At 47.8% G+C, this 19,200-nt stretch overlaps 1 protein-coding gene across 2 annotated transcripts in view; it reads right to left on the reverse strand.

The window, feature by feature from the left end:
• ARHGAP29 (Rho GTPase activating protein 29) overlaps window positions 1-16,686 on the reverse strand; it is a 78,492-nt gene extending 61,806 nt beyond the window's left edge. For both annotated transcript variants that reach the window (XM_075936560.2, XM_075936559.2), the window contains exons 1-2: window positions 16,529-16,686; window positions 12,960-13,305 (exon numbers count right to left, since the gene is read on the reverse strand). In XM_075936560.2, the coding sequence (XP_075792675.2) occupies window positions 12,960-13,221 (262 nt within the window). In that variant the 5' untranslated portion in view covers window positions 13,222-13,305; window positions 16,529-16,686. The remainder of the gene's footprint in view (window positions 1-12,959; window positions 13,306-16,528) is intronic.
• Between the last annotated feature and the right edge of the window lie 2,514 nt (window positions 16,687-19,200).

Below are 19,200 nucleotides of genomic sequence, written 5' to 3' on the forward strand. Positions count from 1 at the left end.
GGGCCCGAGCAACCCTGCCTGTGGGGCGCCCTCAGAAAGAGGAGGGCCTGTGTGTGGTGGACAAGAATGCTCTGCAAGAAGGAGCTGCCCTAACTGGGACACTGGAGCAGCCCCAGCCTGCAGCAGGAGTTGGGGGAGGATACCAACCTAGTAAGGTTGCCAGATGGTTGAAACAAAAATACCAAACCACCCCCCTCCCAAAATGGGAAAAATTAAAAAAAAAAAATTTAAAAAAAAGGACTCCAAGTAAGCCAAAAAACAAAAATTAAAATAAAACAGCATTAAAAGCATGTCCCCTTTAAGAGTTAGTGCAGGGATAGGAACAGGGGAGTGGTTGAGCACTAAGACCCAGGGGAAAGCATTGCTTCCCCATGGTCTTTAGGTCAGCAGCCATTTTGTGCCAACAGCCTTGGGGAACCAGGTAAGCATGGGAGCGGGGGGGGGGGGGGGGGAGGTGTTGGGAGCCAGGGAAGGGCTCGGAGGAGGGGGGGGGGGCGGAGGAAGACGCCGGGTGCTGAGTATTTGTAGGGTTGCCAGGTGCCCAGCATTTTCGCCTCCTGGCAGGGGAAAAATTCAGAAAATACTGCACATTTTAGCTGTCCAATATTCTCTGAATATTTTTTTCAGAAACCAGACAGGAGCCGAAAATACCGGACTGTCCGGGTGAATACCGGACACCTGGCAACCCTACAATCCAGTGGTAGGCAGGGAGCCATTCCAACCAGCTTTGAGCACACTCCCTTTATCCCTTTTGATTCATTATGTTTAACCAGTTAACAGGATTTTACATCCCTAGTAAAGACCCAGAAAACAACTTTGATGGAAGTAAATGTCACAATTTCTGTTGTTTACGGAGTAATAGATACAGCAGAATAATGTTTCCATGAATGTGATATTTTACAGTTAAGACAGTGTTCTGCAATGAGCTATCAACACTAATATGACAATTCTTTCCTACCTAAAGTCTTGGTGGCAAGGTTTATTTTTTTAAGTACACATTCATGAAACTCTACCTCCACCGTCACCTATTTTTGACACTTCCATACTGATTTCTCTTTGGCAGTCATTTAGAAATGTATGTGTATTTCATACAATATACCTTAAGGTGAAGTTAAAAGATAGGCACATCAGTGGTTTGATGTGGTTTCAAGAATTTTACTGTTTCTACAAATCTAAAAGTTAAAAATGCAGAAAATATACCGTTGGTAAGCATTTGGGAAGGAGGGGAGAGGAGATTTCTGTCCCTCTGTGTGCGTACATGTTTAAGTGGTCTTAAGGTCTGCTCCATAGAGAAGCAAGAAATTATATTTTTCAGCAGACCTTAGGAACCCAATGAGTGTGGGGATATCAATTTGGTCTTCAAAGACTCCTATTAACCCTCAAAAACAGAAGTTCTTAATGTGCAGATCTGAAATCTGAAGGAAGAGCCCTACTCTCATGAATCTCTTCAAAGTTTTAAATTTCTGAAGATCCAGGAGTCTGCAAGAAATGGGAAGAAGGATATCTGACAGTCAGAATTAAAGGTATTCTATGGGGGAGGGGAGTCAGATCAGCCAGAGGGACAATAAAGGTCTTAATCTCACATTTCCTACCCATGATTTAAGCTAAAATGAGCTCAGTAATTAGGTACAGTGTTATTGATACACATCCCTGAATCACTGCAGGTCAGATGATCACTCAAAACAAACACAAATGCAATTAGTCCATTATGGATTAAGTCAGGGCAGCACCTATGGAATATAAAAAGGTATGAGGCACCATGTTTCAAACCCAAATTAATGTTTGGTATAGCCATAAAATCAGAGGAATCAGACAGAAACTGAAGATTCTAGAAGTGATCACGCTAGTAATTATTACGTAGTTCAAGGGTTTTTCTACTCTGCAATTGAAGACCCACAACATGACAGTGGTTGGCCAAGGTCAGCTAAATTGGAGTCATGGGGCTAGAGAATTGCAGTGTAGACATTTGGGCTTGGGTTAGAGCTCAGTTTCTCAGTCCCAGGGAAGGGGGATGTGGCCTCAGAGCCCAGACTCTAGTGGAGCCTTACTGCCTACACAGCTAGTTTTAGTTCCACTGTCCAAGCCCCATGAGCCCGAGTCAGCTGACTTGGGCTCTGTGACTGTTTTTGTTGCAAAGTAGACGTATCTCAAGTTGCCAGTATCCTGAAATTCTGCAGCAGCTGTAAGAGGATTCATGCATTTCATGGTAGATGGTACTTTATTTCCCCCCTTTGTTCAGTGTTATCTGCCACGGCAGAATCAACATGCCATTCTTTACCTGAATAATTTCGACCTCTCCAAGATACATGAAGGTTACTTCATTAACGAGCAAATTAACTGCACAAGTATGTGACATTATTTTATGCGCCTGTGGCCACTGTTAAAGATATACTTTAATATAGTGATTTACTTTCTACACTTACAAAAGTCTCTTTATTAATTTAAGGTAAGACATGATCAAAAAGGATGCCAACTATGGCAGTCTGAAAACAGTATGAGAGGTAAGAAACGAGGTTCATTTTGCTTCTCATGAATTGATATTGTTTCCATAATTACTGCTGATCAAATTCAACATTTGGAAAAAAACCCACAAAAGAGCAAGGATCAGAGCAGCTACTCAGCAGTTACTGGTCACTTTCTCGTATTCAGATCCTTGGGGCAGCACTGTACTATACCAGAAAGTCAGTTTAACATGCACAACTCCAGCTATGTCAATCATATACATTACCTTAAGCTGAATTTCTCCAGCATCCCCACCATGAGAGCACAATAGGAAAAACTCTCTCATCAACTTCCATTACTCTCTGTGACACAGTTCACCCTCAACATTTAGTGGATCTAGTAAGGACCTGCTAAATCATATTGAACACCAGAAGATTGACCTCCATTGCATTGATCCTCTGTTTAGTACAGACATGGCCTGTATTTCAGTTATAGGCTCTCAGGTTCAACAGCCCAATCCTCCTTTTGCAAAAGCAATAGCTTTAATGGTCATGCCAGAATTATTCAATCAGAAAGGCACTGACCAGAACAACAGATGTAAGGATGTTTACTAAAGAAATACAAACTATTCTTGGTATTATAACAAGTGATCATTGTATTTTCTTCTGAAAAAGCCTCTGTATGTTATAGCCAATGGCTGCTTTCAGATTTCTGCGTTGATTCAAGATAAGCAGGCTTTGTAGTCAGCAAGGCTTTAGGAAGCAAATGTGGAAGTTAATGGTTTGGACTAAAAAAGTCTGCAAAGTTGAATGCAACAACAACAATACTGTAATATTTTTAATTTAAGGCACGGACCATAACAGCACCATCAAGACCAAAAATTAAAGGAGACGCAAGAGATCTTTCATCTTTGAAAGCCAGCTCCCTGCATGCACCAACTCCAGAGGAGAAACCCTACCCCGCACTACTACCTCTGTATCAGAGGCAGCAGTGTGGTGGGGAGGGACAGGCAGGAACTGGTACACACAGGAAGCAGGCTTAAAAGCTGGCTCCCTGCACCCAATCACTAAAGTTTTCAGCAGTTATATGGTTACTTAAATGCAGTTTAACATCCCTATTCTACACTAAATTAAGGCTATGTCTACACAGGGAAGCTTTGGTGACAAAAGTGCTTTCTACATGCAAAAGGCACCAAAAGTGAAAACTGGTCTAACCTGTTTTTCTGCCTGACATTGACATTTTGAGGCCATATTGCTTTGCTCTGTCAACAGGGTTCTAGCAATGTAGGTAAGCATCCCACAGCGCAGTATTGTGGGAAGGCAAAACTGATCCCAGTGCTTCTTGGGATTCCCTCGTAATTATATGAGCTCTTTACGCTGAGGAATGTCAAAGCACTACAGCAATCTCTCCAGCCCTCCCTGCGCAGCAGCAGTCTGCCCGGCTAGGAACACAGCGGCAGACAGAACAGGAGCATTCCAATGATTTGTTCTTTGTTTGTTCCTCAAACAGAGCAGCTCACTCAGTGGTCAGACACTTCCGGGAGCTTTGAAAGGGGAAGGGTGCATGCCTACAGAGTAGCAGATTACAACACTGAGCACAGCCATCAGGGTAGGAATTGTGTGATAGAAGCTGAAGCCAGCTCTTGACAAAAACAAACCGAGTCCACACTGGCTCTTTATCAACAATAAAGGGAGGAGGAAAGACAAAAGTCTCTCACAGGGGTGGAAGTTTTGTGTCACCAAAACTGAGTGTTTTTCCTCAACAGAAGTTGCACTGCCGTGTAAAGGCTCTCAGTTTTGTCACCAAACAAGTGCCAGTGTAGACAATGCTTAAGAGTGGGAAGTGTTTTAAAGTTGGTAGCACTAATACAAGGTTTTCAGACAAGGCCTTAAAGGTCTTCAAAAGTGCTGGACGTCTTTGCTCTGACAATCGGGACTCAAGATGTCTCAACTGGGCAGCTCTCAAAAAAAGGCATTCAAACACTAAGGCATTTTAAAAATCCTGGTCCCACTGTAACTAGGATGCAGGCATATCTAACTAGTGTCATCCAGCTGCACAGATATGGGACATTAAGTCCTAATACAGATGCTCCTTACGGAAGTCATCCTCCCAGCTCCCCAATGCAAACAGAAATGTAGGTGTGCGCTCTCTCTCTCTCATATTATTTCCCTTGCTGCCCTGCAAAACCAACTTGTCTTCCTCATGTTTGGGGGCAGACGGTCCATCCACAGGAATTATTTCTTCAGGCTTGAGTTAGCAACTTCCAAAACATAGCACCTATTCTACTCTGCTTGGCCAAACAGGAAAAAAGTCATAATTGGTGTTTTAACCTCTCTGGCAAGTCTACTTTCTCTGCTAGCTGTATGATATCAGGGCAAAGAATGTACAAGAGTTATGTGTACATATGTAAGACTAGATTTAATGCTAGTCATAGAATATGACCATCGCAACTCTACAACTATCCCAAATTAACACACTAATTTCACTATGTAGGGATACGAAATAGATGAGCAAAAGAGGTATCTGCATATATTTCTCGTACATAGAGAAATAGCAATGACCTATTGCTAACAGAATTTGCAGGATGAAAGCCTTCTACTGGTTCTGATCTGAAATGTAATGCTTCCTTAAGTCGGACCCCTAGTTACGAACAGGGGGAGGCGGGAGGCCCCGCTAGTGCGGGGTGCCTCCCCCACTGTCGCCGCCTCTGGCAGCGCGGAGGGCACTACCCCCCAGCAGACCAGGGAGACGTGGAGCTAGCGCCCCCCCACCCAGCAGACCAGGGAGACGCAGAGCGGCTTTTCTTGCCGCGGAGGACGCGGGCGGCGGGACCGTGGCGCGTCTCGGCGGTCCCACCGCCCGCGTCCTCCGCGGAGAGAAAAGCCGCTCCGCATCTCCCTGGTCTGCTGGAGGGGAAGGGGGGGGGGCGCGCAGCTAGTGCTCCCCCCCCCCCTCCCCAGCAGACCAGGCTTTTCTCGATGACGCCTGGGGTAGAGCAGCTGGGGGGCTGCCGGGTTGGTCCCACAGAGCTAAGGTGCGGCGCTACTGGACCAACCTGGCAGCACCCCAGCTGCTCTGCCCCAGGCGTCCCCAAGTCAGCTGCTGCTGAAACTGACCAGCGGCTGACTACAGGAAGCCCGAGGCAGAGCTGCTCTGCCCCGGGCTTCCTGGAATCAACTGCTGATCAGTTTCAGCAGCGGCTGACTTGGGGACGCCTGGGGTAGAGCAGCTGGGGTGCTGCCAGGTTGGTCCAGTACCGCCAAGGAGCAGCTCTGCGGGACCAACCCAGCAGCACCCCAGCTGCTCTGCCCCAGGCGTGTCCGATTCAGCCACTGCTGGTCAGTTTCAACAGCAGCTGAATCTGGACGCCATTCCGACTTACATACAAATTCAACTTAAGAACAAACCTACGGTCCCTATCTTGTACGTAACCCGGGGACTGCCTGTACTTATAAAGTCCAATATCCTCATTGTGGAAGTAATAATACCAGACAATGCAGGGGAAGGTTTACATACACAGAAACACACACCTAAAGTAATGACATCCAAAGAAGTCAGGAGAAATTCCTTACTGACCTCTACAGCTGATTGTTTTACACTCAAACATGACATCAGTTGAATAATTTAAGGTGGTGGTAAAACACAAACACAGGTTGAACCTCCCTAATCCAGCACATGTGGGACCTGACCCATCTGGAATCAAGGAGTTTGCTGGCCCATGGGCCCACCCACCAGGGTGCCACTACTTCACTCCTGGGTTCCATTCTTCTACTAGCCTTAGCCCACCAGTTTTTCCCTGTGACTGCTCCAGAGCACCCACGGAGTTGCCAATGATGCTGGACCAGGAAATCCAAAGTTATTCCTGCGGGACAACAGAGTGATGTCGTCACATCATTCTGCATCCCTCAGGCTCTTCCCTCCCATGGCCTCCCTGCCCCCAAAACGGTTTGGGGACCAGCAAAGCTGCCTGGCAGCCCAGCCTGGGCAGATTCTACTTCCTGAAAGGCTGCTGCCAGAATTGAGCAAGCAGGAATTGAGAGGCAGAATCTGCCCAGGTTGTGCTGCCAGGCAGCTTTGCCCTTCCCAGAACCATGTCCGGGGCAGGAAGCGAGTCCATCCAGGGCCTTGGTGCCACTCCAAATCAGCCTGCTGCAGGGAATGAGGCTGCAGCAGCATCACCACCATTGTTTGCAGGGGAAACCCTAGGTAGAGGCTCCAGGGCAGCTGGACGTGGGGATATTCGGGGCCTTCATGGTGGCCAGAGGGCCTGAGGTACCATGCAGGAGCAGGCCCACAAGGGAAGCAGCGTGGGGCCTGGTGGCTAAGGGGAAGTGCTGGCTGTGCACCAGCCAACCCTGGCGGCCCCCTGCTCACGGAAAGCAACCACTGCACCATGCTCCCTTCTGGCAGCTGGCTGTGGTGCACAACCGTGTGTGGAGCAGACTGAACTTTGGCTCACTGGACGAGGGCCACAAAGCCATGCTCCTCCTAAGCAGGGGCTCCCAGCTCCCCAGCCCAAGGGGCTGCATCAGCTGGTGTGAGGCCCAGGGTACAGTCCACTTGCAGCGGGAACAGAGGCACACTCCGCATCCCTCATCCCCAGCCACCCCATCCTCCACTGTGCCCCGAGTAGTCGCACCAGTGCCAAGCTGCCTCAGTGGAACCTGCCGCTGCAGTCCAGCAACCCCTGAGCAATCACAGAGGGGAGGCCCAGCTGCATTCGGAGGGGCTGCCAATGCAGCTGAGTGGGGCAGAGGTTAGCAGGGGGAGAGGAATAGGGAGGGCTGCCTCTGCATAGTGGTGTCCGGAGACTCCCCTTACTGCATGGCTCCCAGGTAGGGATGTTAAGAAATGAGCCATCAGCTAATCGTGTAGTTGATAGCAATGCTTAGTCAATAGGGTTGGAAGCCTCCAGGAGTACCCTGCACTGCAGCTCTGCAGTTTAAACATGGTAAGAGCTAGACGCACAGGCAGCCTGGCTCCTACGGGACCAAGCCACTCAGCGCCCGCCTGCCCAGGACGAAGCCCGAAGCCCAGGCAGTGAGTAAGCCTCAGTCCCTGTCCCTGAACCCAGCACACTGCTGCCACCAGTGCACAGTGTTCAGCACCCATCCTGGGCTCACTCCAGCCAAGCAGTGAGCCCAGCCACCTTGGCCTGACTGCTAGAGCCACCTCCCAGGTGCCCTCCAGGTGTGGTCACACCTCCCAAGCACCCAGCCTGGCCCAAGGTGCTATCCTACCTGCCCAGCCCAGGGCTCTGCACAATGCCACCAGCAGCATCAGCCCGGCTCATCAAAAGAGACATATCCGTGGAGCGCAGCCAGCCCCGCCAGTGAGGCAAGCCCATATCTCCTCGAGCCCAGCCTGGGAGTGCCAAGCTCGCCAGGCCACTGTGCTCCACCTGCCCGGGCTTCAGTCCTCGGCTCCTGGTCCAGTGCTGGGCAGCTCCAGCTCCTTCCCTGACTGCTGGGCATGAGAGGGGCCATCCAGGTATGGGGAATGGGGATATGGCCCTCCTTCCACCCTCCATGTGTGTCCTCAGCCTCAATCCTCCCCCCCAGAGACTCTCATCGCCCCTTTTCAACCTGGCATCCAAAAGGAACCCCCGCACTCTGCCCCTCCCTCCAGCCTCTTTATCCGCCTCCTTTCCATTTCCTCTGCTCACCAACATCCCCCTTTCCCACAGCACAGCACCCCAGAAATGCCACCTTTGCTGACTCTCCTCTCCAGGCAGTTGCCCAGATCCTGCTGCGACAGCACCCAGAGCAGCCCCTCCACAGAAATTCCTGTATATGAGCCTGATGCCATTTCTTTACTAGTTAGGTTACCTGTTCGTGGGAGGGTGCATAATTTACATGGGGAGGGAAGAGAAGGGATAAGGATGTATGTGGGGATGGGTGGTGCGGTAAGGTGGTGGAGAGGAGATGGTGGAGATGAGGGGGATATAGGAATGGAGGCAGAGAGATGGGCAGTGTGAGGCTATGGGGGGAAGATTAGGGAAGGATAGGAGTACATGAATATGGAGAAAGGATATGGGAGTAGGGATAGGCAGTGTGGGGATGTAGGGATGGAAGGAAGGAGATGGGGAGAAGGGTTAGGGAAGATGGTGGGGGTAGGAATGGAGGCAGGAGGAGGGTGGGCTGTGGGCCATGGACTATTTTACCGGCAGGCGAGACAGGAGTGGGAAGGGTGGAGGCATGGGGGACTGGCTAGCAATTCAAGGGCATGAGCGGATGGGATGGGCCAACAGCATTCAGTTAGAGGGGCCCATCCAAGGGTGTGGTGAGTGGGAGTGGAGAAGGATGCAAGTGACTTGGAGGGCACAACTGGGCTCAGTGCAAGATTAACAGGCTCTCTGGCCGAGGGGGGGAGGGGAGGGAGTTGGTAAGTAGCGAGCAGAGGTCAAAAACCCCTAGTATATGTAAACACTATTTGCTGTCTCAGTGATCCATGTCAAAGAATTCTAGACCAAGGTTACATATTGTGTGAAGTTGATCTTCCTTATTTACTCAAATTTTCTAGCTGCTAACTTCAGCCTAAATGTTCAGCCAGTTTATTGGACAGCTGTACAAATAACAGCATCTTGGTTAGTTTACTACTACATTATTCATATTTTTTTTTTTATAATTACTGTTATACATGTTCTTAGTCCATGTAAATTAATTTTGGAGAATATCAAGTGAGAGCACTCAATAGCTGCAAAAAAAATTCAAGACCCATCCTTTGTCAAGAGTGAGAATTTTGTAACTGGACAAAAGTGAAAACATTTTAATAAAGTTATTGTATGGTCTAGACTAGAAGGAAATTGTATGAACTACCTTCCCACACTACATCTTGGAGTCCCTGGGCTCGTCTACACTGGCCCCTTTTCCGGAAGGGGCATGTTAATTTCACCTATCGTAGTAGGGAAATCCGCGGGGGATTTAAATATCCCCCGCGGCATTTAAATAAAAATGTCCGCCGCTTTTTTCCGGCTTTTAAAAAAGCCGGAAAAGAGCGTCTACACTGGCCCCGATCCTCCGGAAAAAGCACCCTTTTCCGGAGGCTCTTATTCCTACTTCGAAGTAGGAATAAGAGCCTCCGGAAAAGGGTGCTTTTTCCGGAGGATCGGGGCCAGTGTAGACGCTCTTTTCCGGCTTTTTTAAAAGCCGGAAAAAAGCGGCGGACATTTTTATTTAAATGCCGCGGGGGATATTTAAATCCCCTGCGGATTTCCCTACTACGATAGGTGAAATTAACATGTCCCTTCCGGAAAAGGGGCCAGTGTAGACGTAGCCTCTCAGTTTAATGAAAACTGTCTCTGTGGCTGACAGACTACACTTGTGTCGTGGCAGTTGTTTCCTGTGGGATTGCACATTCACATGTCAAAAGGTGTCAGACAGACATGTTTGACCAAATGAAATGAGAATATCTAACCACATGTCTAGTAGTGGTGAACAATGTTGATTCTTAAGTCAAAATTAGGTTTTAAAGTTCTGTACATTTAAGACTTGTTCACCCCCTTTTCTGGTGCAATTCTTTCAATCTAACTACAGGCAGTCCCTGGGTTACCTACAAGACAGGGACTGTAGGTTTGTTCTTAAGTTGAATCTGTATGTAAGTCGGAACTGGCATCCAGATTCAGCCGCTGCTGAAACTGATCAGTTTCAACAATGGCTGAATCTGGACACCAGTTCCGACTTACATACAGATTCAACTTAAGAACCCCAGGCGCCCCCAAGTTAGCTGCTGCTGAAACTGATCAGCAGCTGATTCCAGGAAGCCCGGGGCAGAGCAACTCTGCCTCGGGCTTCCTGTAGTCAGCCGCTGGTCAGTTTCAGCAGCAGCTGACTTGGGGACGCTTGGGGCAGAGCAGCTCGGGTGCTGCTGGGTTGTTCCAGTAGCGCGGCCGCTCCTCAGCAGCGGCTGAATCAGGACTCCTGGGGCAGAGCAGCTTGGGTGCTGCCGGGTTGGTCCAGTAGCGCCAAGAAGCGGTGCTGCGGGACCAACCGGCAGCGCCCACCTGCTCTACCACAGGCCCCGGGCTTTGCTCCACGTCTCCCTGGTCTGCTGGGGGGGGCACTAGCTGCGTCCCCCCCCAGCAGACCAGGGAGACACGGAGCAAAGCGGCGGAGGACCCAGGCCGGACCGCGGCGCTTCCAGATCAGTGCCGCAGTCCGGCCCGGGTCCTCCGCGGCTTTGCTCAGCGTCTCCCTGGTCTGCTGGCTCCCCCAGCAGACCAGGGAGACGGGGAGCAGCTTTTCTCACCCCGGAGGAGGCGGGCGGCGGGACCAGGCGTCCCGCCACTCCAGTCCTCCGGGGCGAGAAAATCCCCGTTCGTAACTGCGGATCCGACATAAGTCGGATCCGCGTAACTCGGGGACTGCCTGTACTGACTCAGAACAGTAATATTATTTACAATATGGTGACTATGTTCACATCCTGAACCTCTCTTTCCCCCCCCCCCCCCCCGTCTAAATAAAACTTGGATTCTAGAGGACAACTAAGCATAGGCAGGAGAGCCACATCACAGGACAGTAGCATTTTCCACTCCAGCTAATGTTTACTATCCTTGTTTGTGATCTTAGGCCAGGGTTTCCCAACTTATGGGTCGCCACTACATTTAAAAAGGGTCGCCAAGTGTCTCCCCAGGTGGCTTTGCCCCCCCCTTATCCACTTGTTTTTGAATTGCCTCGGGTCACCAAGTCTTCCTTAATTGTCAAAATGGGTACCCATCTAGAAAAGGTTGGGAACTACCGTCTTAGGCTTTTTTTGGGGTGATCCAAAATCCTCTAACACAGAAATCCATTTATGGGAGAATGGTTACACTGACTCAAAAACTGAACAGGAAGGCCAGAGGCTGTCCCACACCACAAATGTAAACATAACCAAAAATCAGATTTCAGAAATCATAAGCCACATTAGTAACAGCAATAAGATTTTTTTCAAGTGGTTTCTCACTGAGAAACGGCAAATAGACGATATCCACAAACTAGCTTTAGCTAATGTACAGAGTATTGTGTTCGCTAAAGATGTTTAACATGTTACAGGTTTCACGAAATCCAGGATTTCAATGGACTTTTCCTTTTCTAAAAGTAGATGATTAAGTCAAACTTACTCATTACAAGCCCAAAATTTCAACTAAGAAAAAAGGGAGAACTGAAAAGTAGTGGTGAAAAGAAGAAAAGGAGTTGCAACCACCTACAGTTAAAAACAGGTGAGAGAAAAGGCTGTTAACATTCAATGAATCCTGGGGATGTTAAGAGTATAACTGAATAACCATTTAACCAATAAGCATCTGGTCTCGATTACACTTAGCCGGCTCCCAGGAAGGCCTCCTCGCTGGGAACCAGACTAGCAAGGGCCGGTGGCCCCACTCCCGGGGTGGCTTCGCTGCAGGCTTTGCAACATAAAGCTAAATGTAACCATGTAACCGCTGAGCAATTACATAATTATTCTAATACATGATTTTTAGCATCCCTAGGACATACTTCATAGTACTGTGAAACCTGTGTTATCCGGCACGCTCGGGGATTAGCACGTTCAGATTATCTAAAAATTCTGGTTATCTGACAGTCCCATCAACCTAGGAAAAAATAATGGACAATAATAGTAAAACTCAAGTTTTTAATATTGGTAGTTTTGTAGTGTGAGGCAGTTGGTCTCACATTTCTATTTTGAGTTGAAGATGATTAGTAGTACTTAAATAAAAAATTGTTAAACCAATCATGATAAACCAAGCCAGGCCTGCGTGCCTGAAGATTTGACAGTATTGTGGCTGGGGGCAATGCCAATTAAGGGGCAATGCTGGTTAAAGTTTCCTGGTTAACTGAGTGCCGGATAACAAAGGTTTTGCTGTATTATGAAAGAACACCTTCAGAAAAAGTTTTCCTGCTGCTGACCAAGAAGAAAAAATGATAGCATTTTAGCTTTTTCCTTTAAGAAAAAGTGGTATATTCCAGGAGCATGGGCTAAGCAAGCAAAACCATAGTTTTCACCTGCTAGCAGAAGATGGTAAACAAATACTTTGAGTTAGAAAAAGGGAATCACCAGAGAAAAGTAAAATTCCATTAAAATTAGACCTTTAAAACTACATTCTAACTATTACCATATGAGCCTATTAAACAGTAACAATTGTAATAGCATGGAAAACTGGATCTTGGCCAAAATATTGATGGCATGCTTCGTAATTAAAAAAAAAAATCAATACGTTGTTTTAAAACCTCTGAACGATCGATTTAAAGTCTCACTGTTTTTCCCCATGTCAGTTCAGCCAGTCTGACAGAAACCTCCCTTTTACTCAAGTCTTACCAACTGTATCAGCGCTCTATATTATGCCTCATTATGAAACAGAATGCACTGTTTGTGTTGAGGAAACACAGCACCCAAAGTAACATCCACCACTTCCCGTAATCATGCAAGTATTTGGCAGAAAAAAAAAATCAAGTAAAAACCACAGTAATGTTTGTTCCTTCAGAGTATAGCAATGTGTATGAATTTTAAATCAGCTAAGAAATAGGATAAAGCAGCTGACGCACCTTCTGAAAGAATGGCTTCTTTCAAATAGAGTAGCACATCTGCAAATTTTCTGACATCGTTCACCAACTGCATGATGTATTCTGGATCCACAACAGGACTGTCATAGCAATCGGAGTTGGAGCTAATACTGCTCAAAGAGTTGCTCTTGTTACTGCGCCCCATTCCCCGGTTTCCTGAATTGGAGATGGTGAAGAAATTGGCGGTAGACAGTCGGGCTAATCCCAAACCACGCTTGTTACTTCCACCGTTCTGTCGCAACATCCCAGCTGATGCAGTGCTTATAAAATTCTTGCAGCTAACATTCGATGTCACTTAATGTCCATTTGAAAAGCCAAAGATGAAGCCCTTAAAATTAAAAGAGGAGGGAGGAAAGAGGAGGATATTTAATGAAAAAAATAACATTTAAAAAAGTAAAATGTTCAGACTGACAATTCCTAAAAATATTGTCAATGTCAAACTGCTGGATATTGAAACATATAGTCAAATTGTTTTAAAATCCTTTGACTATCTGAAGTTATAAAGCGAATAATGCTAGTAATTCCCAGAAGAGCAGGTGGACTTAATGTATGAAGGTAGCGTATAAGCTTTGTCCTGTGGCTAAACAAATTATTCTCTAAACTTATCCCAAAGAGCTGTTCTCTTTCCTGAACATTAGTTTATGAATTCTTAATTATAAGGAGGGCAGGATCTACATTATAAAATGTTATCATGGCTTAACAATCATGAAAAACTGGAATAAAGTAGTACAGAAACACATGCCACTAAGCCATGTTCAAAGCCATTTCAAATGGTAAGACTGTTGGTTACCATGTTTAGACATAGTAAAATTTCATGGGGATCCTATTTGTCTACCAATGGAACAAGAAAAACACTTTGAAGCCAACAGTTTTTTAAAATTTTTAATAGTAACTGGCACTAAAAACACAAAAGAAAAGAAGCCAATAGGATTCCAAAAATATAACTTCTTTTAGTGTGTTCAAATCTGTAAAATCTACTGAATTTCAGGGGATTCTATTTTATTTTAGTTTTAGCACAGCATTTTTTAGGAAGTTCACTCCCAAATAAATGAATTGATATAACTAAGCAGTCATTTGTATTCAATTAGTTTAAGAAAACCAGAGCCATTCCTACTTCTTCATGTGAAGTAACTTGCTTCAGAGCATAAAGCTCCAGGCAGCAAAATCAGGTATGGTTCCATTTTAATAAATGACTATATTTATCTTCTAAATACAAAGGGTACCTCTCTAGAGCAGTGTTATTTTGGAATAACTGATGTTATAATGTAAAAATAATATCGAACTGGAGGACTTCTTACTCCAACTCCTGTAACTCTCATTTTAGGAGAAGTAGGGGAAGTCAGAGGAAGAGTGCTCTCTCTCGGGACTTCCGCGCCAAGACAAAATAAGCTATTTTGGACTTGAGCTACGTCAACTGCATAGCTTAAGTTGCATAGCTTATTTCGGCTTTAGCCCTGCTGTGTAGACATGCCCAAAGAGAAGAAAAATTATGTTTATATTGATGTTTATCACAAAGAGGAAAAACAATTGTGAACAGTATCATGTAGGCTACGGTTTAAGATTTTGAAGGTTACAATAACACTGATTTGCACCTCAGTGAAGTTGACAGCTTAATTATTTGTATTATAAACACTATAAAGCAAGAATTTATCATCACACAATCCATAGGCATTAACTGCTATTTGAAACGAGCATTGAATACATATTTTATAGAAAATCCAAAAGCCAGTAACTCCTCTATTTTGAATATTCCCACTATATGTTCTGACAGATAGCATTTCCATTACTTTTCTCCATTTTTTTTTAAACTACTACCAGGAATAATAATAATGATTAAATTAGTTAAAAAATTTAAGCTACAGCATTATTAGTTTGTCAGATGCTTAAAAAGAAAGCAAATTTAGAGTTTCACTAACCCAGATTAACACTTTAAGAAAATAAACAAACAATGCTGAAATTGAAATAAATAGTTACAGAGCAACTACATTAAAAGAAAGCTGCTAATGCATGCGGAGAAATGACTTCAGGTAAAGTTTACATTAAACAAACATGATGTTGAGCAAACCATTTGTGCAACCTTCCTCAGTTCCCATGGGTTATTTTCTTAGCCAGAAAGCTACTTTGCAATCCTATCTTTCACATAACCTTTCTTTTTTTCAAGAAGTGAAACATCTACTATTGAGACATAAGCAGAATTCTGACAGTATTTAAAAGGACACATGACTAAGGTAAAGACAGTTTCAATAATGAAACTTCTGAAAATGTTTCTCTATTGTGTGACTAACCCACACTAAAAGAGGAAGACAGCAATGACTATGCCAAAAAACACAGTAAGACAAATGTAAACACTTCAAAATACACCAAAATACTTTCCCCCCACAATCTCTTTGAATTGTAATATTTGGTGTTATATAATATATATGCCCCTTTTAGGTTATTTTTTGCTGTAGATATGGTCTTCTGTTTTTTCCTCACTCGTACTGTCACAAGACAGGGGAGGCGGGAGTTTCCTTACAGAACACTCCGTATTTCATTCCGGGGGGGCAGAGGGTGGGGAGTTTCCTGTTCCTTTTAGAGAGACACTCTGGCCTTAAAAAAAGTGTATAAGAATGAAGTCCAACAACTCTCATATCCAGACTTTAGTGAAGAGTAGGTAGCTTCCATCTCAACACAGACAAACCAACACACACTCCACACACCAGACAAACTATTTCAGAAATCTGCTCTCTCAGCACAATTTTCTCTCGCGGACGATAAAGCTCCCGACTACCAGGGCCAAAACATGAGGAGTTCCTTTGAACGAAAGTCTGCAAGTCCGATTGTAAAGGGGACAGCAAATAGCTCAAGCCCGATTGTTTCTAAAACGCAGCCAGACGGAGCACACGGCACAGCGCGGCTGTGCAGCTCCAAATGGGCCCGATTACAGCGAGAGAGCTGCTGTGCCTCCCACGCCTCGCACCCGGAATGCCTCGCATTCCTAGCAGGACTCTCCGCGGCAGGCAGGGGCCCCTCGGCCGGCCGACGCAGCCAGCTGCCAACTCGCACGTCCTCGCCCTCCTGCCCAGCATTTACATACAATGGGGAGGACGGGGAGTCGCTCCAGCCGCGCACACAACGCAGGGGAAGGGGCGCGGCACGGGGCGCAGGTAGCAGCCCGGCCCGGGGGTGGGGTCGCAGCGGGGGACGGGGCTCTTCACGGGGCGGGCAGATTCGGGGACGTTCCTGGACGCAGAGCGAGAGGCTGCCCCGCCAGAGCACGGAGCCCAGGAGCCAGAGCGGGGGGGGACGTAGGGGCCGAGGGACCCGACCCGCAGGGGACGCCCTTCGCCGGGCGGGGAACGGATCTCGGAGAACCCCCGCGGCACCAGCCAACCGACTCCCGAAGCCCTCAGAGCCCCCGGCCGGACCCCACTCCCCGCCCAGGCTGCGCCCCGGCTCCCCGAGCCCGCCTGGCACGGCCCCTGCAGCCCCATGTGGGCGCCCACGGCTCCGGACCGACGCTGGCCGGGCTGGGCACCTGGGAGGAGACTCGCCCGCGAGCGGGTCCTTACCGGGCTGCGGGCGGGGGTCGCCGTGAGAGGACAGGAGAAGCGTGTCCCCGAGCGCAGGCAGCAGCCGGGCCACAACGGGCCCCTGCACATCCCTCCGCGCTGCCCATTGAACTCACGCTCCGGCCAGCGCCGCCGAAACCGCCCAGCCCCCAGACCGCTCCCGGCCCCGCCCCCGTCGCGCCCGCCATCTTCCATTGGGCAGCTCCGTGTCAGAGGCGGGGCTATGCTAATGAAGCAACAGGTGGGGCGAGGGACTGGGCGTTGAACTGGCGAGACTCATCGCAGCCGCCTGGGGACTGGGCTCGTCCGCCGAGAGCGGCGTTCTAAGGGCAGCACGCACGCGGTCGGTGGCGTGGCGTGTGCCTGGGGCTGCAGCGCGCGCCAGGCGCTACCGGCCCCCGGGCGTTCAGCCTGGAGCGCCGCGCCATGGGCCAGGCGGCAGCGGCCGGGCCGGGGATGCTCCGGATCGTAAAGCCCCAACGTGGGAGGCGCTGGCAAGCTCGCGTGTAAAGGGGCTGGAGTTGGGCAGCTGCTACTGGCGGGTCAGAAATGCGGGACGGGTCGCTCACTCCAGTTGAGGCGGCCGCCGCCCTTCTCGGCTACAGTCTGGTGGCCTCTTTGCAACCACAAGTTTGTAAACCCAGCCACAGTAATAATGGCAAATAATAATCATTGCAAATGCTAGGAAAGCCTCTCGTCGGACCCACAGCCCAGTCTCACATTCCTCTCTGCTGTCACTCCCCGCACAGAGGGTGCTGCCATTGTTTCAGTGATCTCCCAGTCCGGCTCATTCCTGATCTTGACTGGGGAGATGGAGGCATTGTTTTCTGCTTCCTTCTGTCCCTCCGAAATGCTTGCCATCACAGCACAAGGATGCCTGGGTGCTGTCCTCAGTATTTCAGCTGGTCTTGATGGATAAATACCAAAAATATGGTTCATAAGAATGGCCCTACTGGGTCAGGCCAAAGGTCTATCTAGCCCAGTAGCCAGTGGCCAACACCAGGTGCCCCACGGAGGGTGGACTGAAGACAATGATCAAGCGATTTGTCTCCTACCATCCTTCTCCAGCTCTGACAAACAGAGGCCAGAGAAACCATTTCTATCCCCTGGTTAATAGCCTTTTATGGACCTAACCTCCATGAAATTATCTAGCTTCTCTTTAAACTCTTGTTATAGTCCTAGCCTTCACAGCCTCCTCTGGCAAGGAGTTCCACAGGTTGACTACACGCTATGTGAAAAAGAACTTTCTTTTATTAGTTTTAAACCTGCTACCCATTAAAAAACAAAGAATGACACATTCAGGTCTTCATAAGAATCAGATTGTCTTCACTTGTTTGGGCCTCCAGTCCTGTATTCAGGATGCAGTTGGGTGTTTGGGCATAGGCTCACCAACAGTTCAGTCATAACTGGATCTTGTTGCCCATCTTGGTCATCACTGCAAAAATGTCTGCCTCATACCACCAAGCATAACTGGCAAACAACTCTGCCAAATTAACAGGAGGGAGGAGGGAAATTATCGTAAGAAGTCTGAAATGCTGATGAGAAATTGTCTTGGCTCATCAATAGAGAAGAAACTTGAAAAAACAGCGAAGAGTCTTGCAGTACTTTAGGGTATGTCTACACTGCCACCCTAGTTCGAACTAGGTGGCTAATGTAGGCATTCAAAGTTGTAAATGAAGCCTGGGATTTAAATATCCCAGGCTTCATTTGCATCTTGCCGGGCGCCACCATTTTTAAATCCCCCTTAGTGCGGACTCCGTGCCGGCGGCTACACGCGGCATGAAGTAGGTAGTTCGAATAAGAGTTGGAATTACGATCTACCTACTCGGTGCCGCATGTAGCTGCGAGCACAGAGTCCACACTAAGGGGGATTTAAAAATGGCGGCGCTTGGCAAGATGAAAATGAAGCCCGGGATATTTAAATCCCGGGCTTCATTTGCAACTTTGAATGCCTAGTTCAAACTACGGTGGCAGTGTAGACATACCTTTAGAGAGTAACAAAAATTTAGATGGTATCATGAGCTTTTGTGGGCACAACCCACTTCTTCAAATAAACTTTTGTTACATGTGTTTGTCTCTATGGTGCTGCAGGACCATTCGCTGTTTTTTCAGTTGCAGACTAACACAGCTATCCCTCTGAAACAATAGAGAAGTCCTATGGTGTGTACGTTATTTGTTTGGAAAGGGGGCTCCTGCAAAACTTTACCCCAAGCCTATAAAATTCAGAAACTAGGCCATACAGACCTTCTAAGCATTAAGTAGTGCACTTTTGAACAGCAGGAGGAGAATTAGTACCCTGCATAGTACTAAGTTAGCATTTGTGTATATTGGTGTAACCCCCAAGGAGATTACTTGGATTTCCGGGGCCTTGTCTGCTGGCAGCTCAGGGAGAGGTACTCTTGAGTTTGCCTTGGCTCCCCCTCCCTACCAGGGCCAGAGTCTGCCCGGCAACCCATAGGGAGTGAGATGCCCCTCCCAGGGGGAAGGAGAGACCATTGTGGAGGGGAGTCTGGAGCCAGCCAGGGAAAGGGGAGGACTGGCTGTGTCGGAGCTAGTAAGCCCCAGGCTTGCATGCAGGGTTCCCTCTGAGAACTAGCCTCTGCATGCAGGATCCCTCAGCTGGGTTTTATATCTCCACTGTTGATTCCCAGTTTGTGGAGTTTGCTGGGAGG

The sequence above is a fragment of the Pelodiscus sinensis genome, chromosome 9 (genome assembly GCF_052426305.1).
Source record: "Pelodiscus sinensis isolate ZL-2025 chromosome 9, ASM5242630v1, whole genome shotgun sequence".
Classification (NCBI taxonomy): domain Eukaryota; kingdom Metazoa; phylum Chordata; order Testudines; family Trionychidae; genus Pelodiscus; species Pelodiscus sinensis.